We start from the raw sequence: 26,204 nt of genomic DNA, 5'->3' as shown, positions 1-26,204 counted from the left end.
TTGGCCAAGTCATCATAGTAGGTGGTCCAGCAGTATTTGAACTCGGGCAATCTGACTCCCAAGTCTACGTTCCCAGTCTCTATGCCATCGTTTTTCAGGAAAGCGACTGTGGTGTCCGCACAAATGCACTCCTACATCTCCTCCAACGGGCAACTTGATTGATGCCCCAACATGACCACTGTCCCTTTAGGCCCACCTCTACATTTACTACACCTCCTGCTAGTTGCTCCCACTCACTGACAGACCTGAGGAGGATACATATGGGACTCCTCCAACGGGGATGTTGGCTCAAGGACTCCCGTCGTCCTCACCAAATCTTATGGGAACTGTGTTGCAGTCAGTGATTCTACTTTATTCCCCTTGCTTGCTTCTCTCCTAACACAGCTGTCAAACCTATACCATGATCTGAAGCTTGCCCTCACCTTCTGCTACTTCTTCCTTCGATATATCTCTTGTCTGTTGTCTGACCCTCTTTTGGCATCTGCTTCTCTGTGAACCTCAACTATTGCACGTGGTACTAAGAGTGAACAGAGAAAACAGTGACAAAGTGGATATTTAATTGTATCTCACCAACCATTCACTTTGAGACAAAGATGGGTCACAGAAATGCCCTGGCACAAAGCCCAATTGCTAAAGATTTCACTCTGGGTGATGATTTGCCTTTCAGGCATAATGGTTCAGACATTTAAAATAGGGTTGTGTTGGCTCGTTACTGCTATATTGTACTGATATTGACATCCTACAGAGAATGGGACACTAAGGAGCATTATAAATAGTTAGCATAAGAGCTAAAGGGACTCGTGTGCATGCTCAGTCTCTCAGTCTTGTCCAACTTTTTGTGACCCTGTTAATTGTAGCCCAACAGGCTCCTCTGTCCATGGAATTTTCCAGTCAAGAATACCAAAGTGGGTTGCCTATTCCAGTGGATTGTCCCAACCCAGAGATGGAACCCACAACTCTTGCATCTCCTGTATTAGAAGGTGGACTCTTCACCACTGTGCCAACTGGGAAGCCCAGGGAGATTCTTAGTAAGCTACAAAAAGCCTTTATCTCCTTGAATGAAGAACAGATCAGCTAAGTAGCAGACCAAAGATCCAATAAGTCACAAGAGTTCCAGAGACCTGAGAATACTCAGAAGAGGAAGATCTATTACACAAAACGCAGGGATTTGTTTGGGAAAACCTGAGATCTTAAAATATAAAGGTGGGGACATGCAGACAGTTGCCCCTGAAGCTGTTTGCTCTGCACTGACCCCTCAGAACTTGCACTGACCACTCAGAGGTGGCCTATAGCTTCAACCCTATGGGTTAGAAGATGCTGCAAAAGTTACTATTCTGCATGGCAACTGATATCCATTAAATCAGTGGTCCCCAAACTTTTTGGCATCAGGGTCCAATTTCATGGAAGAAATTTTTCCCTGGACCTTTGGGGATAGTTCAAGCACATCACATTTATTGTGTACTTTATTTCTATTATTATTTTATCAGCTCCCCTTCAGATCATTAGTCATTAGATCCCAGAGGCTGGGGACTCCTGCCTTAAAGGACCAACCTCCATCTCCTCTCCTGGCTTCCAGGACCTGCTGCTGCTGCTGCTGCTGCTAAGTTGCTTCAGTCGTGTCCGACTCTGTGTGACCCCATAGACGGCAGCCCATGAGGCTCCCCTGTCCCTGGGATTCTCCAGGCAAGAACACTGGAGTGGGTTGCCATTTCCTTCTCCAATGCATGAAAGTGAAAAGTGAAAGTGAAGTCACTCAGTCGTGTCTGACTCTTGGTGACCGCATGGATGGCGGCCACCAGGCTCCGCCGTCCATGGGATTTTCCAGGCAAGAGTGCTGGAGTGGGGTGCCATTGCCTTCTCCAGGCTTCCGGGACCTAACTAAAGCTAAATCCCAGGAAAACCCAGTTGGTTGTTGTTGGGCTTGATAAGGGAGGACAGAGACTGCATGTGAATGTACTTGTGAGAATTAGCTCACCTGTACCAGCAAGAGCCTGGAAAGGAGCCCAGGGTTTGCATTTGGAAAGTGCTTAATCAAGAGGGTTGGAATATAAGATTAGGTAAGGGAAAATTCATTGACTTGGATGAAAGGGGCAGTTTCTCCAAATTTAGCTTCCTGACAAAAGCCCTCAGGGAGTGGGCAAATTCACAACTTGATTTATCAGCCTAAGATCTTTTTTGAAAGGATTCTACATGACAATATGCATGCGACCCAAACTTCAATCCTGCATGCTCCTTCCACACAACTTTTCTGTTCTACAAGTCCTCCCTTCCTTCTCCTAATCCTCCCCAGAATATATTTCTTTCACCTCTAATCCTGATATATTTTCTGCTTCCAGGTGGACCTATGTTGTTGTTTAGTCGCTCAGTCAAGTCGCCACCAGGCTAATCTGTCCACGGGGTTTCCCAGACAGAAATATTGATGTGGATTGTTCTATACTGGCACAAGCAGTAAACACACCCAGTCAAAGGTTTCATAGAAGCAAAAAGAGGACATGAGATTGGAAACTAAGGTCTAGATCTGATAACACACCTTAAAATCATATCCCCACCTGCTCAGTGAGGTGTTATAGTGAGATAACTGGTTATTTATGGCAAGTAATTAACATAAACAAGGGTTGCTGGGAGTATCATAATTGGGGATTCAGGGTGAGAAAAGGGATTAGGAATCAAACAATTGAAAATCATTTTAACTTTTTAAAAACGTGAAATAATAATGAATATATCCTTTATGTGGGTAGGTGATACAGTTATATTAAAATGACTAAACAAGGGCATCTGACAGAATGTGGTCCACTGGAGAAGGGAATGGCAAACCACTTCAGTATCCTTGCCTTGAGAGCCCCATGAACAGTATGAAAAGGCAAAATGAAGGATACTGAAAGAGGAACTCCCCAGGTCAGTAGGTGCCCAATATGCTACTGGAGATCAGTGGAGAAATAACTCTAGAAAGAATAAAGGGATGGAGTCAAAGCAAAAACAATACCCAGCTGTGGATGTGGCCAGTGGTAGAAGCAAGGTCTGATGCTGTAAAGAGCAATATTGCATAGGAACCTGGAATGTCAGGTCCATGAATCAAGGCAAATTGGAAGTGGTCAAACAAGAGATGGCAAGAGTGAACGTTGACATTCTAGGAATCAGAAAACTAAAATGGACTGGAATGGGTGAATTTAACTCAGATGACCATTATATCTACTACTGCGGGCAGGAATTCCTCAGAAGAAATGGAGTAGCCATCATGATCAATGAAAGAGTCCAAAATGCAGTACTTGGATGCAATCTCAAAAACCACAGAATGATCTCTGTTCATCTCCAAGGCAAACCATTCAATATCACTGCAATCCAAGTCTATGCCGCAACCAGTAACGCTGAAGAAGCTGAAGTTAAACGGTTCTATGAAGACCTACAAGACTTTTTATAACTAACACCCAAAAAGATGTCCTTTTCATTATAGGGGACTGGAATGCAAAAGCAGGAAGTCAAGAAACACCTGGAGTAACAGGCAAATTTGGCCTCGGAATGTGGAATAAAGCAGGGCAAAGTAACAGAGTTTTGCCCAGAAAATGCACTGGTCATAGCAAACACCCTCTTCCAACAACACTAGAGAAGACTCTACACATGGACATCACCAGATGGTCAACACCGAAATCAGATTGATTATATTCTATGCAGCCAAAGATGGAGAAGCACTATACAGTGAGCAAAAACTATGGCTCAGATCATGAACTACTTATTGCCAAATTCAGACTCAAATTGAAGAACGTAGGGAAAACCACTAGACCATTCAGGTATGACCTCAATCAAATCCCTTATGATTATACAGTGGAAGTGAGAAATAGATTTAAGGGCCTAGATCTGATAGATACAGTGCTTGAACTATGGAATGAGGTTCTTGGCATTGTACAGGAGACAGGGATCAAGACCATCCCCATGGAAAAGAAATGCAAAAAAGCAAAATGGCTGTCTGGGGAGGCCTTAAAAATAGCTGTGAAAAGAAAAGAAGTAAAATGCAAAGGAGAAAAGGAAAGATATAAGCATCTGAATGCAGAGTTCCAAAGAATAGTAAGAACAGATAAGAAAGCCTTCTTCAGCGATCAATGCAAAGAAATAGAGGAAAAGAGCAGAATGGGAAAGACTAGAGATCTCTTCAAGAAAATTAGAGATACCAAGGGAAAATTTCATGCAAAGATGGGCTCGATAAAGGACAGAAATGGTATGGCCCTAACAGAAGCAAGCAGAAGATATTAAGAAGTGGCAAGGTTACACAGAAGAACTGTACAAAAAAGATCTTCACGACCCAGATAATCACAATGGTGATTATCTAGATCATCTAGAGCCAGACATCCTGGAATGGGAAGTCAAGTGGGCCTTAGAAAACATCACTATGAACAAAGCTAGTGGAGGTGATGGAATTCCAGTTGAGCTATTTCAAATCCTGAAAGATTATGCTGTGAAAGTGCTGCACTCAATATGCCAACAAATTTGGAAAACTCAGCAGTGGCCACAGGACTGGAAAAGGTCAGTTTTCACTCCAATCCCAAAGAAACGCAAGGCCAAAGAATGCTCATCTACTGCACAATTGAACTCATCTCACATGCTAGTAAAGTAATGCTCAAAATTCTGCAAGCCAGGCTTCAGCAAGATGTGAACCGTGAACTTCCAGATGTTCAAGCTGGTTTTAGAAAAGGCAGAGGAATGAGAGATCAAATTGCCAACATCCGCTGGATCATGGAAAAAGCAAGAGAGTTCCAGAAAAACATCTATTTCTGCTTTATTGACTATGCCAAAGGCTTTGACTGTGTGGATCACAATAAACTGTGGAAAATTCTGAAAGAGATGGGCATACCAGACCACCTGACCTGCCTCTTGAGAAATATGTATGCAGGTCAGGAAGCAACAGTTAGAACTGGACATGGAACAACAGACTGGTTCCAAATAGGTAAAGGAGTATGTCAAGGCTGTATATTGTCACCCTGCTTATTTAACTTCCATGCAGAGTACATCATGAGAAATGCTGGACTGGAAGAAACACAAGCTGGAATCAAGATTGCTGGGAGAAATGTCAATAACCTCAGATATGCAGATAACACCACCCTTATGGCAGAAAGTGAAGAGGAGCTAAAAAGCCTCTTGATGAAAGTGAAAGAGGAGAGTGAAAAAGTTGGCTTAAAGCTCAACATTCAGAAAATGAGGATCATGGCATCCGGTACCATTACTTCATGGGAAATAGATGGGGAAACAGTGGAAACAGTGACAGACTTTATTTATGGGGGCTCCAAAATCACTGCAGATGGTGACTGCAGCCATGAAATTAAAAGACGCTTACTCCTTGGAAGAAAAGTTATGACCGACCTAGATAGCATATTCAAAAGCAGAGACATTACTTTGCTGACTAAGGTCTGTCTAGTCAAGGCACTGGTTTTTCCTGTGGTCATGTATGGATGTGAGAGTTGGACTGTGAAGAAGGCTGAGCGCTGAGAATTGATGCTTTTGAACTGTGGTGTTGGAGAAGACTGTTGAGGGTCCCTTGGACTTCAAGGAGATCCAACTAGTCCATTCTGAAGGAGATCAGCCCTGGGATTTCTTTGGAAGGAATGATGCTAAAGCTGAAGCTCCAGTACTTTGGCCACCTCATGCGAAGAGCTGACTCATTGGAAAAGACTTTGATGCTGGGAGGGATTGGGGGCAGGATGAGAAGGTGACGACAGAGGATGAGATGGCTGGATGGCATCACTGACTCGATGGACGTGAGTCTGAGTGAACTCCAGGAGTTGGTGATGGACAGGGAGGCCTGGCATGCTGCGATTCATGGGGTCGCAAAGAGTCGGACACGACTGAGCACTGAACTGAATTGAAACAAGGGCAAATAAGAGGAGGTCAGCAGTTCTCTTTTTCAACTTGCCTTGTAGAAGTCTCCAGAACTCCAAGGCCCAGTTAGGAAGTCTTCATTTACCATGAGCAGAGCTTTGGTGAAGTAAGAGAGGGACCAGGCATTCACGGAAGTTAAGAAAGTGTTACCTGATCAGATATGAAAGGTTAATACATTTACAAATGAATTAGTTCAATAAAAAATGAAACACCACAGTGCTGCTGTCCGATAAAAAGTCATTAACTAATAATTAAGAAGGAACTATTTGTCATTGGATGAAAGAGCGCTTTCATGGCTGAAGGCAGGGTCAGAGAAGAGACCTCAAGAGTGCAGGCTTCTTTCAAAGTTGCATTTGTTTGGTGATTGCTTTTCAGTTATGTCCATTGCTTTACATATGTTTTTGCTTCCAAAATAATACAAATATGGAAGAATATCAATCATTCCTTTAAAAAAGCAATATAAATGAAAATTAATGTCATGCTGCCACAGACATTGAATATACATGACGCTTATTAAAATGTGTTTGTTTGGAGTCTACTTTAAAGGGCTTCCCTGATAGCTCATCTGGTAAAGAATTCATCTGCAATGCGGGAGACCTGGCTTTGATCCCTGAGTTGGGAAGATCCCCTGGAGAAGGGAAAGGCTATGCACTCCAGTATTCTGGCCTAGAATTCTAGCCTGGTGGGCTACAGTCCATGGGGTCACAAAGAGTCAGGCACGACTGAAGTAACTTAACATAACAATTTGTATACTTGTTTCAGTAGAAGGGCTTTCCCGGTGGTGCAAGTGGTAAAGAACCTCCCTGGCAATGCAGGAGACTGAAGGGAGGTGGGTCTGATCCCTGGGTCAGGAGGAGCCCCTGGAGGAGGCATGGCAACCCACTCTGGTATTCTTGCCTAGAGAAGCCCGTGGGCATGGGAGCCTGGAGGCTACTGTCCATGGCTTTGCACAGTCACACATGACTGAAGTCTTAGCACACATGCATGCTTTAGTTGAAGCTTTTGAGAAATATATAATATTCATGTATTATTTAAGTTTGTGAGCTATTTGTGATATTAATGCTGAAGAGTTGTCATTTTAGGAATGAACAGAGTATTGGATCCACTTAGGTGACCTCCTTATCCTGAAGAAAAGACACGCAAATAAATAACATTTACTTTTGTGAAATGTTACAGAAAAAGTAGCAGTAATTATATTTGAATTATCTAATATCAAACTGCATAAGAATTCTTTATGTCAACTGTCATTTAGGCTTTTACATTGAATTTACAGTGAATTTATCAATATTATCAATGTTGTAAACATAAATGCTTTGTTTTTAGGATGACAATCATCTCTTTTAAAAAAGAAATCTAGTGTTAATATGTATATGTATAAATTCTATTAATGACTCAGGAATGACAAATAAGTTGAAAATTCATAAATATGGATAGAGAGTCATTGTTAAGTCTAACCATTTATTATAAACTAGGTATTCCGTATAGACTGAAAGCATTCATTGTCATAAATAAAAGAAAGCATAATTACATTTCTGATAAGCATATTTAAATATCATACTTAGATTTCACAGCAGTGTCCCTGGATCAAACTTTTCATGTTGATATCTGTAGTAAAGATCTATTTTAATTAAAAAAAAAAGTTGCCTTTAACTATTCAACTATAATGAGAATCTTAATTCAGGAGTTTACAAATTATTCTTTCTTAGCATTACCTATTTTAGGTGTTTTATCTTTATACAAATGTATTTTAATCTGATTTGGCATCTAAAGATCTTGTACTCATCCCTGAATCACTGGTCTATACATTTTTTGATCAAAATGGGTTCCCTCCTCCTCTTCAACGTGAAGGATGTGAAATCAATCCACCCACCTGAACTACGGGGACAGAGAGAAAAGGGTGGTCTCTCTCATGTTGGCCACAGAAAGAGTATGGATTCAATTACTTACTGCCTTGTTTCTCCAACAGTATAACAGGCTCCACTTCTTCCCTGTTTAGTAAGAGCTTTAAGTGCTGGCAATGATGAGAGTGTCCATTTCCCCATGCAGTGGAGAATGTCCATTTCCCCACACAGTGGAGAGTGTCCATTTCCCCATGCAGTGGAGAATGCCCATTTCCCCATGCAGTGGAGAGTGTCCATTTCCCCACACAGTGGAGAGTGTCCATTTCCCCATGCAGTGGAGAATGACTGCACTTACCTGCACTGCATCCACTCCCCCTTATTACGGTTTGACTCTGCTTTTCCTCTGACACTGATTCTCCCCTCCTTTCAGTAGAGTTGAGGGTGGTACACGTTTGAGCTCCCTATATTCCTAAGTGAAAGCCTGGTGTACAGGATTTACACTTTCCTTTCCACCAAAGAACAAATATATGAAGCTATCACTTCTACCCACAGTTCAGCTTCTTCAACTGTGCCATATTTGTCTTCAGGGTAATCATTTAAGTCTTTTATTATATACACAGTTTTATCATTTGATAATAAATGGGAACTGTGACTTTGCTATCCCTAAGAATAGCGAATAAGAATTTTCTCATGAGCATAAAGTAATTGAGATCAAGATGAAAAAAATTAAGTGTGCTGAAACTGGATAAACCCTTGGCTTCCATCATACTCACTGGGCTGAATCCAGTGAAATGAAGGTTCAACCGTGAGGTAGCAAATACAACTGAACAATCTGTGTGAAATGCATTAAAGTTGGTGGCGAAAACCTAGTCTGTATTTTGAGATTTTATGACCTTAGTTCCCTGAAACAAATCCTCTCGTGTATAATCCTTCAGCTAATCTTCCTCATAGTCAACATTTGTACACATTTCTATAAAGTAATGGGTTAACTGTAAGGAATGGAATTTTTCTGGTAAGTCTATCAAACTCGTTGTAAATTGTCTTCTTTATCCCAGAAATAGTGTTGTGCTCATGTAGATCCAATCAGAGACATAATGGTATTGTGTGCACCTGTGTGTTGTGTGTGTGTTTATGCATATACATGACTAATTAATAAAAATGGATCTTTCAAGTTAACTAAATAGAGTTATCATACAATTATACAGAAATTAATTATCCTATTAGAATTCCAGTGAAGATGTTTCTCTGCCTCCTCCCTCCTGCTGCTTCCTTGTCCATTAACCCTTCAATAAAACATGATACAGTAGGTATTTATCATCTCCCCTTCCTTCTTTCTTCCCTCCTTCCCCCTTCTCTTCCTCCCTTTCTTCCTCCCTTTCATTCTTTTTTTTTCCCTTTTTGTTTCTGTCATTACCCTGATTTTCCCCGGAGACTACTATTAATTCCTTCTCAGTAAATGTGGTAGGGAGAGGCTGGTCTCCACCCAGATCTTAAGGACAGGCTAAGATTAATCAGAATTTTTCATATTACATTTGTATAAGATAAACCAGTGCTTCACTCTTTACAGGGACTAGCTAAGTGTTGGGCACAATATCCAGTATAGGCCAATTGGATCCACCAAGAATTAGCTCCAGGATTTTTGCTAAATTTGTCAGGAAAGAAAAGTTTTCCCTTTACATAAATTCCTAGCAATGGAAGGTAAACATTTACAGGCAGTAGTGGCCAAAACATAAATCAATAAGGCCTCAAAACCAACTTACAGTACTACAGGCAGAGAGGTCTAAGTCTTTCCTTAGGACTTTTCAATTACCTGACATAATAAACTCCTTTCATTGTTTCCTTTCATTCCTACCATTGTGAGTAGTTACAGTTTTTACCTTAAAGTGACTTGCTGAAATAAAAAATTCTCAACAGAATGATTTTCCTACAAACCAGTACTTCATTTACTCGTCTAGAAAACAGGAAGCTAATTATATTGAATCTAACCATCTGATTTGTGGTTCCAACTTAGCAACTCAAGAAAAGTCTGAGAAATTTGGAAATATACTTTTGAAGATATGGATACACTAGATTTTTTGTTATCTGCTATTTATTTTTTCATCCTTTATACAACTCTGCAGTTGTAATTTGACTAGGAGCATAAAGAGTGGGCTTCCCAGGTGGCGCTAGTGGTAAAGAAACCGCCTGCCAATGCAGGAGACTTAAGGGACGTGGATTTGATCCCGGGGCCGGGAAGACTGCCTGGAGGAAGGCATGGCAACCCACTCCAGTACTCTTGCCTGGAGAATCCCATGGACAGAGGAGCCTGGCGGGCTACCGTCCATGGGGTCGCAAAAGAGTCAGACACGACTGAAGGGACTTAGCATGCACACATAAAGAGTGACATACTTTACTTCCTTTTAAATGCTTTAGGACTTCTAGTGAAATGCCTTTTTCAAACTAAAACCCATCATTTAAGAACCTATTTCCGCAGGAGTCTCTGAATAAACCAGTAATTTATTAAATAAGGCTCACCTAGGAGTCATTGTTTACTTAATTCTCTTTTTAAAGGTAAGTAGATGAGACAGTCACCTACAATGTAAGTATCAAAATGATTGAAAAGGGCTATTCAGAGACACTCCAACGGCAGTGAATAGCCTCACTGTCTCAAAATTCACAAAGTAAGACATATTAACTTTATGTCATGAATACAATGCAAATTTATCTTCCAATTACAATTGATATTTTAGAGTTTACTATTGGTGGCAGCTGTAGGGACAATTAAAGAATTCTAATTAAAGCTACTTGAAACAGATAAAACCTATGCCAGATTCCTCCATCTAAGGCAGTTTCTGTTAAAGATGGCAAAGGATCAACAGTGATTTTTAATTTAAATCAAGAACAGGTTTGTTTACCTATTACATGCTACTCCCACTAATAACATAAGGAATGCATACATAGATTATGTAATGAAGGATATAAATGTTCAACATTGGCAGAGTTGTGATGATTACGGACAAGAATTAATCAGCATTCCTCATGCCATACACAATGCAGTTAGAATAGAAACAGCAAATCTGTTCAAGTAATGCAAACAAGCTGCATAAAAGGCTAAACAAGTAAAAGTATATCATCAGCCACGACTCAAATTACATCTTCAAATTGTGTGCCAGCTTCCTCTAAATTAGCCACTTAAGAAAATCTCTGACAGACTTTATAAAACTGGAAAGTACTTCGTTTTCTCAGGTTTACAACTTTGTCCTAGTATGGGAGTGCATTTAATAATTCAGGGTGTAAATTAACCCTTACTTGATGTAACAGATAGAGTGGAAACTTATGTAATGCTTTTCTTAGTGATGAATCTGTCAATAACCCTCAGAAGTTCTACAGCTATCCATGGGGACAAAGTTGCTCACATTGCCAAAGAACGTGTCAATTGTAGTTTTACCACTAAATTATTTTCAGTTTTTTTATTCTTCACGTTTTGTATGTGTCTCAACATTTTCTGTCAAACTGTGAAACCAAGCATTTCAGGTTTTGTTGTAGTCTTTCCTAGTTTTCTTGTTTTGAATATATTGAGGGTCCTTGAGATTTTAAAGGACTGAAATAGTCACCATTTGTTTCTTTCAGATTTGGAACTACTCATTGTTTAAAAGAAATGAAAAAAGGCAGAATGGTTGTCTGAGGAGACCTTACAAATAGCTGTGAAAAGAAGAAAAGGAAAGATATACCGATTTGAATGCAGAGTTCCAAAGAATAGTAAGGAAAGATAAGTAAGCCTTTCTCAGTGATCACTGCAAAGAAATAGAGGAAAACAATAGAAATGGAAAGACTAGAGATCTCTTCAAGAAAATTAGAGATACCAAGGGAACATGTGATGCACAAATGGGCACAACAAAGGACAGAAATGGCATGGACCTAACAGAAGCAGAAGATATTAAGAAGAGGTGGCAAGAACACACAGAACTATACAAAAAAGATCTTCACGACCCAGATAACCACAATGGTGTGATCACTCACCTAGACCCAGACATCCTGGAATGTGAAGTCAAGAGGGCCTTAGGAAGCATCACTACGAACAAAGCTAGTGGAGGTGATGGAATTCCAGTTGAGCTATTTCAAATCGTAAAAGATGATGCTGTGAAGGTGCTGCACCCAATATGCCAATAAATTTGGAAAACTCAGCAGTGGTCACAGGACTGGAAAAGGTCAGTTTTCATTCCAATCCCAAAGAAAGGCAATGCCAAAGGACGTTCAAACTACTGCACAATTGCACTCATCTCACATGCTAGCAAAGTAATGCTCAAAATTCTCCAAGTCAGGCCTCAACAGTATGTGAAACAAGAACTTCCAGATGTTCAAGCTGGATTTAGAAAAGGCAGAGGAATGAGAGATCAAATTGCCAACAGCTGTTGGATCATTGAAAAACAAAGAGAGTTCCAGAAAAACATCTACTTCTGCTTTATTGACTATGCCAAAGGCTTTGACTGTGTGAATCACAACAGAGGAAAATTCAGGAGATGGGAATCCCAGACCACCTGACCTGCCTCCTGAGAAATCTGTATGCAGGTCAGGAAGCAACAGTTAGAACTGGACATGGAACAATAGACTGGTTCCAAATAGGAAAAGGAGTACGTCAAGGCTACATAATGTCACCCTGCTTATTTAACTTATATGCAGAACTACATCATCCCAAATGCCAAGCTGGAAGAAGCACAAGCTGGAATCAAGATTGCCAGGAGAAATATCAATAACCTCAGATATGCAGATGACACCACCCTTATGGCAGAAAGTGAAGAGGAACTAAAAAGCCTCTTGATGAAAGTGAAAGAGGAGAGTGAAAAAGTTGGCTTAAAGCACAACATTCAGAAAACAAAGATCATGGCATCTGGTCCCGTCACTTCATGGCAAATAGGTGGGGAAACAATGGAAACAGTGACAGACTTTATTTTTTGGGGCTCCAAAATCACTGCAGATGGTGACTGCAGCCATGAAATTAAAAGACTCTTGCTCCTTGGAAGGAAAGTTATGACCAACTTAGACAGCATATTAAAAAGCAGAGACATTACTTAGCCAACAAAGGTCCATCTAGTCAAAGCTGTGGTATTTCCAGTAGTCAGGTATGGATGTGAGAGTTGGACTGTGAAGAAAGCTGAGCACTGAAGAATTGATGCTTTTGAACTGTGGTGTTGGAGAACACTATTGAGAGGCCCTTGGACTGCAAGGAGATCCAACCAGTTCATCCTAAAGGAGATCAGTCCTGAAGCTGAAGCTCCAATACTTTAGCCATCAGATAGGAAGAACTGACTCATTTGAAAATACCCTGATGCTGGAAAGATTGAAGGTGGGAGGAGAAGGGGATGACAGAGGATATGATGGTTGGGTGGCATCACTAACTGAATGGACATGAAGTGAAGTGAAGTCGCTCAGTCGTGTCCGACTCTTTGCGACCCGGTGGACTGTAGCCCTCCAGGCTCCTCCATCCATGGGATTCTCCAGGCAAGAATACTGGAGTGGGTTGCCATTTCCTTCTCCAGGGGATCTTCCCGACCCAGGGATTGAACCCAGGTCTCCCGCATTGCGGGCAGACGCTTAAACCTCTGAGCCACCAGGGGTTATGAGCTTTCAATGGACATGAGTTTGAGTAAACTCTGGGAGTTGGTGATGGAGACCTGGTATGCTACAGCCCGTGGACTCTCACAGAGTCAGACACGACTGAGTGACTGAAGTGAACTGATTGTTTAATCCTCAGAACTCTGGTGATGAGGATTCAGTGGGAAACTTGTGATAGACAGAGATTTCTGTCAAACGGTAGGTTTGAAATGGAAACTCGGGTCTAAGGAAATTCTGGTGCAAAATGCTTTCTCTTGTATACAATAATGAAGGAACACTTCTAGTCACATTCTCTGAAGTACATTTACACTATTAATGAGAATAGACTGTCTCTGTAAAGAATCAAGGGCAAAGAAGAAAAACAATACTAAGAAATTTTCACTCTCATTTTTATAGTCCTGAGCCAGCTTGCTCTTCATGAAGGAAAGTTTAGACAAGTTTGAAAACTTCATTCCTTTCTTGTGACTGGGAGTCAACTAAACAGTCTTCATTCTCAATTTGTAGTTTTAATATCTATCCACTTTCTGCTCATGGCAACCCACTCCAGTACTCTTGCCTGGAAAATCCCATGGACAGAGGAGCCTGATAAGCTGCAGTCCATGGGGTCGCAAAGAGTCGGACACGACTGAGTGATTTTCTTCTTCTTTCTTTCTGCTCAAACATTTAGGTTCCCAGAGATGTTAAATAAGAGAAAAGATTTTATACCCTTTGATGGAATTTCTAACAAAGAATATAAAAAGACAGATAAATTATATTATACTGAGTGCAGAATCATGCTTAATTTTTTTCACACACTAATTTTGGTCAGCGTTAAACGTTGAACTTCATGTATATACATGTGTGTTAGGAGAAAAGATTGTCATATATAATTATTGCATTAGAATGTTTGTGAACAAATAGAAATGATGAATGTAAGCTTTTGCATGCAGTGGAAATGGGATAAATTGAGGGGGATGAATAATCAGTCACTTGTGGATGAAGGGTAAGGATTGAGATAACAAAAGGTCAAAAGAATATGGACACTGGGAAGAGGGGAAAATGGAAGAATTCACCCGTAGAAATTTTTCCTGGGTTTCCATTTCTTCTCTGGACTTCCCTGGTGGCTCAGACAGTAAGGAGTCTGCTTGCAATGCGGGGGACTTGAGTTCGATCCCTGGGTTGGGAAGATCCCCTGGAGGAGGAAATGGCAACATTTCCCAATTGCCTGGGAAATCCCATGGACGGAGGAGTCTGGTGGGGTACAGTCCACAGGGTCGCAAAGAGTTGGACATGACTGACTTCACTTTCCATTTCTCCTTTACTTTTGTCAGTATGGAAGAAGGGCGCTAATCAAATAATGGTTAGAATGAAGATGAACATACAGCTGTGGCAGGTGAGTCCCAGATCTCAGTCTCTGCCCTTCCTCTCTTTTATTTATCCACACTCACTTTGATAATCTCATCCAGGCTCATTATTTTAAAATTTATATCACCAGCCTATATAAATCTACCTTGAACTACAAGTCCATAGATCCAGTTGTATGCTTGACATCTTGAATGTTTGAGAAGCAGCTCAAATTTAGCACATTTAAACCCTTTGCTTCTCAGTTAAGGGAAGGGCAACTTCACTTTTCCAGTTATTCACATCAAAGGCCTTGGAGTTATTAGTAATTTCTCTTGTTCTTACATACCTAAAGCTCTAGCTCTCTATACAAATTCTGTTCCCTTCATTTCCAACTATGTGCTGAATTCAACCTTTTTACAACCTCCAAGGCTGCCACTCTAGTTCCACCACTTTCTTTCACTTGGATATGGCAATGGTCTCCCCAGATTGGTCTCCCTTCTTCCATTCCTGACCTTCTGTAGTCATTTTCTTCATGCAACCCAGTAGCCAAAGTAGTCCTTTTATAAGTTGGATCATTTCTCTCTCCAATTAAACCCTCCAAGTATTTCCCTTCTCACTCTGAGTAAAGGTCAAAGTCCTTCATGTGACAGCACGGCCTTGTCTCTTTTCCTCCTCTAATATCGCCTACTGTTCTCTCTCTTACCCATTGCACCCCAGACACCATGACTTCTGGTCCTTGAAAACTTTGCTGGTCTTTGAAAACTCCAGGCCCTTTCTTGTCACAAAGTCTTGTTATTTGCTATTCCCTTTGCCAGGTAGGCTGTTTCCAAGATTGCTTACTCACCTATTTAATTGCCTCCTTCAGCATGCATGCTAGCTCACTTTTCATGCCTGACTCTTTGTAACCCTGTGGACTGTAGCCTGCCAGGTTCCTCTGTCCATGGGATTCTCCAGGCAAGAATACTGGAGTGGCTTGCCATTTCCTTCTCCAGGGGATCTTCTCAACCCAGGAATCGAACCTGTGTCTCAGATCTCCTACATTGGTGGGCAGGTCCTTTACCACTAGCACCACCTAGAGAGCCCCTTGCCTCCTTCAGGTCGTACCTCAAATATTACCTTCTCTGTTAGGCTTTCCCTAACTACTCATTTAAAATTCCAACTCTCTTCCACATCCTCTCACCCCACTTGGCATATCTAATCTCATTTTCTCTCCTTATTTGTATCCAAATTATATATTACTATATGACATTTATATTTACTTGTTTATGACCTTTTCTTTCCAGAATATGGATGCTTTCTAGAATATGAATGCTATGAGGGCAGAAATTTCTGTCCTATGTGCTCATGAACATATTCTAGCTGCCTAGAAGAGAACACGATAAAGTGTAATATCTCTTTATTGAATGAATTAATTCATTAATAAGGGCTATGAAGAAGTACGAGTTACTTTAGAGCCTATAATAGGTGAATTTAACAACGTCGTAAAAGTTGAGAAGTTTCTTGTAAAAGTGTATTAGCTAATTTCTGAAGAATAAAGAGGCATTATCCAGGAAAATAGAGAAGGAACAAAGATTCCAGATATTAATAACAAAATGAACAAAATATCCTGAGGTGAGAGGCAAAACCCACCTTGCAACTGTGAGGACGGAAGAAAGTCTAAATGGCTGGAGCACTGAGAAAGGGATGACATAAAATGGGATGAGACTGCAGAGCTAAACTGCAAGATCTTTGCAAGCACATTTAGGATCTTATCCTAAAAGCAACGGGAGATCGCTGACAATGAGCATGGAATCCCAAGAACTTTGTGTGTATATGTTTTAAAAGAACTGCTTAGGCTGCAACATAGAAAATGTTTGAAAGTTGACAGGAATGAATGGAAAGAGAATACTATGGTAGTGATTCAAGTGGCCCACATGAGAAATGACAGTAACTCAGACTAGGACGGTGGCATGTCCCAGGTCTTTTGAACCTTCCTCTTTCTTCTGCCATTCCAGTTTCTTTGGTTCACTACTTTAACCTCAGGTTTTACAACCCCAGAGTATTTACTTGAGCCTTGCCCTCTTCTTTCAACAGGGAAAATTTTAAAATGAAAAAGCTTCACTCCACCATCTCTTGCCATGCACTCACATGATGCCTGTTCCATTCAACACAAACACTTTCCACTGATTTTGTTTATTTGTGTATTTATTTCAATCATTTGGTTGACTTTTATGATGATGGTAAATGTGTCAGGAGGAACGTTCTATTTATTTTGATATCTCCAGTAGTTGGCACATTGAAGATCACAATAATTCTTATTGAATAAATGAAAAATTAAATCAATTGCTGGTTTGCAAACACAAAAATTATCCACAATGTTCTTCTTGCTGCTGCTCCATAGACATCACAAATTTTAGAGGGATAGAGGTCTTTACTTATGGTCAAAGTATACAAGCTACAGATTAAATAATCTATTAGTGTTTGCATGTGCACCTGAAGCTCAAATATACATATGTATAAATAGACATCTCAATAATACATAAATATACTTAAAATGTCCAAATTATATGAAGAAAATAACATATTAGGGGAGCAATTTGTATAAATAATTTTCAAAACAGTTCTGAATGACTGCAAGTGGGACACAGTGAAATGTTAAATTATTAAAAGACCCCTAAAATGTTCAAAAGATTTCATGTAGACTTCCCCAAATTCCCTGACTCCCCAGAGAACATATGAAGTATTATAAGATGTTGAGTCATTAGGTTCAATTGCCAACTGTAATTGAATGGTGGCAGAATCTTTTACACGAAAGACGTTTAATAACCTACACTGACCCTTAGCTACTGGAAGCATGAATTGAATTGTGTCAGCTAAAAACAACACACACATATGCACACACAGATTAATCTATCTCCATCCCCCCCACATTAATTCAATATTAATAAAACTAAATATTTATAAATAATTAAAAGTATGAATGAAATTACATGGTAAGTCATGAAAAGTGAGAAAAGGTTTTGATGGGCATATTGAAAAAGAATTTTCAGTTACATATGTTTCATGATGGTATCAAAGGTTAAACAGTGCCATTTAAATGTTTTTCTTTTCTAACCTCCCTTCCAACTGTGCAATTTTCCTGAAGCCATATAATTTTAAACAGATCACTTTTCAGAAAAGTCGTAAGCAGATCATAATTCAAACCGAGCGACCAGATTCTCCTAACATCTGATTATTAAAGAAGTCAGTAATTCAGTCCCATATCACGAATGCTTTACATGTAGTTTTGTACACGATTAGAATGGCTTTTAAAAGTACTGTTCTTGGAAAGAGACATGGACATTGCTTCCAATTTGTGAAATTACAACACCTGCTAACCAGAATGATTTTGTCATAAGAAACATATTGTAAACAAAGCACAGACTTAGAATGAGAAGACAGTTCATTTGACATTCCATTTTACATAAATACATGGAAAATAAGAAATATTGACTTAAAAAATGGCCAAAAAAATCTGAATTGCAAAGGACATAAAGATAGATCTTAAACCAAGTTATTAAGATTAGAAACAAAACTTACAAATAAGCGAAAATGTCCTATATACCTATGATATTTAAGATATGTATGCAAATAAAATCTCAAATTTATGTTCACTGTGTTTATTCCAAATAACCGTTTTTTTCTCCATCAAAAAAAGAGTAAAAATAAAATGGGGAATAACTTCTGCTAAAACATGTCAACTAAAACAACTGATACCAATAAAGACACTTAAAAATGTGTATTATTTTCCAGAAACCATATGAAATTATCTGGTTCAATGTCTAAACAAGTTATAGAGTTCCCCTGTCTTTCCCTTTTTGGTTAATTCAAGCTATTTTGAAGAATTATTCTCTTATCATTACATCTAAACCTCAAAGCATTTGTATCCTTGAAGATGTCAAGTAAGGAAAGTATTATCATGAAAATCCAGTTTTGCCATATTGTTGCTTACACCAAAATATAATAAAGAAACATAACAACTCACCTGCAAAATTGCTGAATACCGAGAAATTCTCATGATTCCAGTTACCTAATTCATCTTTCTCACACTATATAATCCAATTCTGTTGCCATGGCCAAGATATCTTATACTAGTGATATTATTCTAACAGAACACATCTTGAAATTTATAACATTGACAAAAATCTTCTCATGTGGTCTTTTTTTCTGTGAACATGAACTCTTTCAATTGTCTAACGCTCCATGTTTGGAACCATATTAATGATTTCCAAGATATAATACTGTGTTCTACATTTCTTGTAGTTTATGAAGCAGCAAAAAAAAAAAAAAAAAAATTAGATCTTTGTTCTGGGAAGCAGCAAAGTAATAGTTAGTGCCTTCACCACCAAATAATAGCAGGGTGGACCACAATATTCTACAATAAAAAAGTAACCCAATAAAAAGGTAATCTCAGAGTATTGCTGGGAGTGGCTGAAGACAGAATTCCAGTGTGGTACATTTCTCCATGTACCTTAATGCTTTTAAGTGTCATCACCAAGACTTCATTCACAGCACAAGGAGTTCATGGATAGCTTTCTCGCGGCACTCTTATAATGAAGGAAGGAAGAAAGGTTGGATATACTCATTTCTTCCTCTATTTCGGGGAACTTTTAAAGCTTTCAACAAGAATATATCCTTTAGAAATATAAAAGGCATCATGTTCTTTCTTTCCTTTAAATATATAAGAAAGACAAAAATATAAGAAGAAAAAAGATGAACAAAATGGGAATATTTTACGAAAATTTTATAAACAGTATTCATTCTGCTGATGTAGGAGCAAGTTTAGAATGAAAAATGTTTTTATCGTAAAAAAATTAGACTTTCAGGATCATATGCTGATTATTTAAAATCTCACAAATAAAAATTTGTTCATGGAAAAAGAGATCTTTTGAATACTAAAGTCCTTTATTCAACAACACAGAAATTTCACAAAAACAACTTTACTGGGCAAATTGAATGTGTTTTTTTTTTAAGTTTTTTTTTTTTTTTACAGTTTTGTACATGCCCCATAAGTAATTTTCTTTAATAAATACACTGTTTTCCAAAACTGCTTTTTTAATAATTGCACAAGCATACATACACCTTACACAAATATCTATTAGAAAATTTAATAGATAACTGCACAGTTCAGAATAGGAGAACACTGTGAAAGGAGTACATTTTGTGGCCCATGTTCCTGAAATATCGCTGACTTCCTTGCAATTGTGAAAATGAAATCCCTCCTAACATAGTAACTGTCTTTTATTCACTAGGAATACAGATCTCAGTGTGAAACTGCCAAATTTAATAAAAACAAAATTTGAAACATTTAGCTGTTACATGAGAACCAACTGTGTGATATCACTGTGAATCTAGCCATGATCAAAGACCCACAACGGTTTTTTGCTGAACATATTTGCCCCTGAAGAGTGTGTTCATTTAACTGCTTTCTTTTCCTCATTATTTGATTACAGACACTATCAGCTTAACGACTATATGCTTTAGTATTAATTGTGCAACTTACATGCCAGGGGTTCTGAATGAAAGGAAGGGAATATTCCTTTCTTTTAGTGACTGCTTAATATTAATTCATAGGAAGTCTTCCATCTCTTGCTTCCTATGAATGTGTTAAGAAGAAGAAAGTTGGGTGTTGGGAATTAAGCAACAGGAGACACTTTTATATATCCTTACCCTGGGGGAAGCCTATTACTGTTCTCCCTCCCAAGAATGGACACGTTTCTAGTTTGTAAATATGCCCTCCACTTGTGCACAGACAGGCGGAATCCATCAGAAAGCCACTTTGGGTTGAAGGCCTGGAAAGAGAGAGATTTGCACTCTGATGCTCTTGTGATATTAGGGTGCTGAGTGAGAGCTGACAAAGGGATGGGGCCCCTGCACTACATGGCAGCAGCCCAAGGACTTTCCATAGTCTTCCCAGACGCTGACGCACGATGGCAGCTCCCCACCTCCACCTCCACCTCTGTACGTGACCTCTCACACAAAGTTTTTTATTCGGCTTATCTGAGATGTAATTTTTATGTTGTAAAGATAGCCCACATGACCTACAGCTGATTGCTATCTTCTGAATTTTCTTGATTCTGAATATGAAACATACACCAAGGAATTTTTTAAAGTTACACTTCATTGGTATTTAAGAATCAAGAAAAGTGTAAATCTTTCAATCACTCCCTCAGTGCTGCTACGATATGCTTTACAAGTTCTCAATACATGAACTTACGAGGGAGAAAACTGAAGAGGAGGCCAGAGGAATGATACGTTTCTTCAGCATCACCAAAGGGAACCTTATATGCACCCTCGATTACAAAAATAGCTTAACCCAAAACATTAAAAAATGGGTGGTTGAAAAAAGAACAACATCAGGAACAAAAACACGTAAGGAATTCAAGAAGAGCTGCGCTTCTCCATATCAATAATTAACAGATTCTTTCATTAAAAAATTGAATTCACATGTAAAAAATCACATTTCACAATATACAAACTCATTAATTCTTTAAGGAAACAAATAAAAACACATCAAGACATGCAATACTAGCATGTATTTTAGACTCACAGTACATTGTGATGAGATCTTCATATGTTATCATATGCCTAATGCAACCGAATAAAAGTTTGTTTCAATTCTGTAATAACAATGATCACTTTCCTAAAAGCAAAGCAAGCTTACCATTCAAGTGTGAAAGTAAGTTTTCACTTACTCGTAATTCATTAGCAAATTGGTTTTAAAAAAAGTCAAATAAAATTAAAAATGGAACAAGAAAGAACTCATATAGCTCTTATTGGTCCCACAGCAGAAATAGAAATTCTAACTAGAACCTTCAAAGGAATATACATCAAGTAGAAAGCTATCTCAAAATGAATATACAGCACGTTTTACTTTGCGATCATATAATTTTCTTCTCTAAACATGGATAAGTGTAATACATAGTGAATTTTCTTCAAAACGGCTATTTGACAGTAGCTGTAGACCTTGTATCCATACTCTAGGCAAATTAAGTCATTGTTTCTCACATTGGCATTTGCAAGTACCTTCTCCCCGCCCCCCCTTGCCAGCACTTTAGCAATGAAGAGCTCCTTCTGCTTTTAAAAAAACCTCCTCTGTCTGTATTTTTTCCCATTCAAGACTATAACTAGCCTTTTAAAATTATTCATCTGCTAGTCTTTCTAAAACTTTACAGTTCCTTTCATCACCCTCTGTCTTCGCAAGTTATTTTTCTTCACCTGATCCATGTTGCTAAGTTGTCAGCAGGTCAATGGATGTCACAGGCTAAAACAGCTGGATAGTGACTACAGTACAAAAAGATACAGTAATATGGCAACTTGCATACTCTATGTGTTTTTGCTAAACTGTCTTATTTCTGAAGCTGAAAACAGGCTTTATAATTTGCAGGGGGAAAAAAAGAGAGAGCGAGAACTAAAACTCTTAGGGATCAGGCCGTCATAAACATTTGTCCTAACGGGCCAGCCTAAAGAACACTGACTGCAGAGGAAAACCAAACATTATGAGAAAAGGGAGCTCAGGTCCTATGAAGCATTAGCTCCTTTTGTTTGGGGGCTGTTTGCATTTATGGAATTCCATAGACTGTGGCCCTGCCTCCTCAGGAATGGAAGCACCCGGGGATGGTGATGAGAATGGGAATGGGGACCATGGAGCATTTCATGGAGGGCCTCGGGGAAGGCCACGGTCTTAACTGGGAGGCTGTGAGAAAGGAAGATCAAAAGAGATTTAACAGCCTCACTTCCATGAATGTGTTTCACTCTTTTGAACTTAAAAATGTACCCAGCCATGTCTCGATGTAGGAGGCCTTTATGTAATCAAATTTTAAAACAAAACTACACTTTTAATATCATACATGGAATTTAAACAATTGGATATTTTTATTGAGTGGTTTTTTTTTTTTCCTACCAAAAAAGAAGCAGAAAAACAGGCAAACAAAAAAATACATACAAACAAAAAAGAGCCCATGTTGGGCTGGGGGGAAAAGAAATGTCAGTCGTGAATTTCACCCCTAAGATATGATACTCTAGCCTGTATCCTAGAAAACACTGTTTAAAGAAAGAACAAAAAAGTTATACAACAGATTCTGCATGTTTCAACTACTCTGAGTACTCCATGTTACAGTGCCACCCAAGACAAGTCAACTACACTAAGGATTTGGGAGGTATACCCTTCTGTACAGCTCGTTTGTAAGCAATGCAAGTGCATAACCACTACTCTAATATAGTGCTCAAAAGATTAATTGAAACTTTCCTAATATCTTCCCCTCTTAGAACAATACAACTGAAGGTAACTGCTGGATGCATCATCATCTTTTAGTCTTGTAAAACTTGGCATCAAGTCTCTACGGAAAGATGCATGGCAAAACACGCCACTGTTGTTGCTGCTCCTAGAAACAACTGGCAAAAAAATATTTAAAGCTAAAATTTATTGCTCCAGATTTAACTCGCAGAACCGGAGTGTTGTGAACAAACTGTTAATCTCCATAGATGCTCAGACATGATTGTCTTCTTGTGTCTAAACACACAAAATACAAGCTGCTATCTGTACAGTTTACAGTACTGAAACACATATATTTGAAAATGAAGTATAGATATGTACTTTGCAAAGATACATGATTTTACAGCAGGGGTTTACCCAAACTTATTTTTTACAGCCACTTTCAAAATAGACAACAACTTCACTAGGATAGCTAAATTACATCAAAGAAAGAATCAGTGTATTGAAAGTAAATAGACTGGCCAATTCCCCAAGCTCCCAGATTATTTTTATATGTCTTTTTTTTATCCCCCCGCCTTTTTTTTGAAGAAACCCCTATACATAAAATGAAAATAATATCTGGATATTTTCTTCAGTGGTGGACTAAGCAGTTTCTTAAAACAAGACATTAGTTTGCCCTTCACTTCCAAATGCCTTGAAAATAAGATATACTACTGCTTTAAAAGAACCATCGGAATGCTTCAGCGCTGGGAACAGGTGTTCTCTATAAAAAAAGAGCAAGAAAACAAGTTAAGCTTTCTTTCTACGCCAATATAAAATTAGATTTTCTCCTTTACACTTCAACAATATTTCTAGTCAACAATACACAAATAATGACTTGCATATTTCAACATTTAATAAAAAATAAATGTTTAATCTTAGAATATTACAAAAATTAGAATATTGAATTTAATGCTAATTTACTAAATATAATGATTAAAACACACTGATCTAAAAAATAGAAGAAACACAGTTTAGAACATGGATGCAATCAGAAGAAAGGGGAATGTACAAACTACTAAGCAATAGTTGGAAGATCAGCCAGCAAGTGTACTTAAAATTTGTATCTGCTATATACGCAGCCTATGTAAGGCTGATGTTTCAAATTAAGTGAAATAATTTCTTCATTCTGGAGAATTTCTTTTATGACAGGACAATAACAAATGTAACATCAATACTACTTCTATATTTGACCACTAATGCTAAACATTCCTAAATATAATCTGATATGAGCTATACTGAAAAATATACCTCTATTTTAAAATGTCCGCATTTGCAACAAATTAATGTCATATACACAAAACAAACTTACAACTAACCAATGATACTTAATAGAGCAAAAGTATCTTTTTGCACCAGAAAAATACTATAGTTTTCCAATGGAGTAACAGGCAACACTAAACATATGAGCAATTCTTTTAACGAGTTTACAGTTACTATGGGCATTTTGCTAGATAAACAGTAGTTAAGCTGTCAAATTTTCCTTTATATATTAACACTGCAGTAGTTCACCATTCCATACCCTTCTTTATAAAACGAGTCACATGAGAATACATTGAAGGTACATAAGGAACAACTGTTGCTGCTGCCGCTAAGTCGCTTCAGTCGTGTCCAACTCTGTGCGACCCCACAGACGGCAGCTCATCAGGCTCCCCCGTCCCCAGGATTCTCCAGGCAAGAACACTGGAGTGGGTTGCCATTTCCTTCTCCAATGCATGAAAGTGAAAAGCGAAAACGACTAGCTAAGAGTAAATCTTGATATGGGGCAAATGAAAAACTTCCTTTTCTTCCTTAGACCTGTCCAACAAACCTATGGAGCCTATAAGATAGCTGCTCAGGATGAATAGGTATATAAATTGGAAAGTTGAATATTACCAAAATATCTAGGAGGTATAAAAGAATGCACTCACACACACATACACTCCTTGTAAACGCGTCTTAAGACAGTGTTAACAGCACCTGAATTTTCAGAAAATATATAAAAATTCTACTACAAATACTCTTTAATGATTGAGGTTAGCTTTTACTTTTTCATATATGACTCATTAGGTTGACACAATCCTGCCATAGAAATGTCATCTAAAAATTAAACTATTAATTGATTAAGATTAAAATGAGAATTTAAATGAATAAAATCAAATAACCATGCTGGCTATCTGCACTAAAAAGGATTTTAAAAAACTGTTCTCATAATCAATACCATATACGTCACAATGAATGTGTTAAGAACTAACACTATCTAATTCAAATTTGCATATATGTATACAGAAAATATTTAGCTTGTGAAGTGTTTTCTAAAAGCACAAACAAAAAGGTCCAGGTGTGGAGAAAAGGGAAACTTCTTACACTGTTGGTGGGAATGCAAACTGGTATAGCCACTATGGAGAACAGTGTGGAGATTCCTTAAAAAACTGGAAATAGAACTGCCTTATGACCCAGCAATCCCACTGCTTGCCATACACACTGAGGAAACCAGAATTGAAAGAGACACGTGTACCCCAATGTTCATCGCAGCACTGTTTATAATAGCCAGGACATGGAAGCAACCTAGATGTCCATCAGCAGATGAATGGATAAGAAAGCTGTGGTACATATACACAATGGAGTATTACCCATCCGTTAAAAAGAATACAATTGAATCAGTTCTAATGAGGTGGGTGAAACTGGAGCCTATTATACAGAGTGAGGTAAGCCAGAAAGAAAAACACCAATACTGTATACTAATGCATATATATGGAATTTAGAAAGATGGTAACAATGACTCTATATGCGAGACAGCAAAAGAGTCACAGATGTATAGAACAGTCTTTTGGACTCTGCGGGAGAAGGTTCAGGGTGGGATGATTTAAGAGAATAGCATTGAAACATGTATATTATCATATGTGAAACAGATCGTCAGTCCAGGTTCGATGCATGAGACAGGGTGCTCAGGGCTGGTGCACTGGGATGACCCAGAGGGATGGGATGGGGAGGGAGGTGCAAGGGGGGTCCAGGATGGGGAACACATGTACACCCATGGCTGATTCATGTCAATGTATGGCACAAACCACTACAATATTGTAAAGTAATTAGCCTCCAATTAACATAAATAAATTTTTAAAAAAGGTCCATTGGTCCCATAAAAATAGTACTTATTGATACTATAATCCTTATTCCTCATAGTTTAATATGTCTTCCTCTTTCCAGTTCACTATGCATACCTGGATCCCATCATTTGACTTGGCTGAGGAGAAAAACCCTTTACTACTTTTTACAATTACCTTTTAAATGATACATGTAATTATATGTTCTCATGACACATATTTAATCAT

At 38.6% G+C, this 26,204-nt stretch overlaps 1 protein-coding gene across 4 annotated transcripts in view; it reads right to left on the bottom strand.

The window, feature by feature from the left end:
* Positions 1-16,787: 16,787 nt before the first annotated feature.
* CXXC4 (CXXC finger protein 4) overlaps positions 16,788-26,204 on the bottom strand; it is a 30,888-nt gene continuing 21,471 nt past the window's right edge. For all 4 annotated transcript variants that reach the window (XM_060417555.1, XM_060417554.1, XM_042251180.2 and 1 more), the window contains one exon: positions 16,788-23,617. Coding sequence is in view for 1 of the 4 variants with exons in the window: in XM_042251180.2 (XP_042107114.1) it covers positions 23,573-23,617 (45 nt within the window). In the remaining 3 variants the exon portion in view is untranslated. The remainder of the gene's footprint in view (positions 23,618-26,204) is intronic.

The sequence above is a fragment of the Ovis aries genome, chromosome 6 (assembly GCF_016772045.2).
Source record: "Ovis aries strain OAR_USU_Benz2616 breed Rambouillet chromosome 6, ARS-UI_Ramb_v3.0, whole genome shotgun sequence".
NCBI classification, from domain to species: domain Eukaryota; kingdom Metazoa; phylum Chordata; class Mammalia; order Artiodactyla; family Bovidae; genus Ovis; species Ovis aries.
The sequence above is the reverse complement of the archived record's forward strand: the minus strand, read 5'-3'. Positions and strand labels throughout refer to the sequence as shown.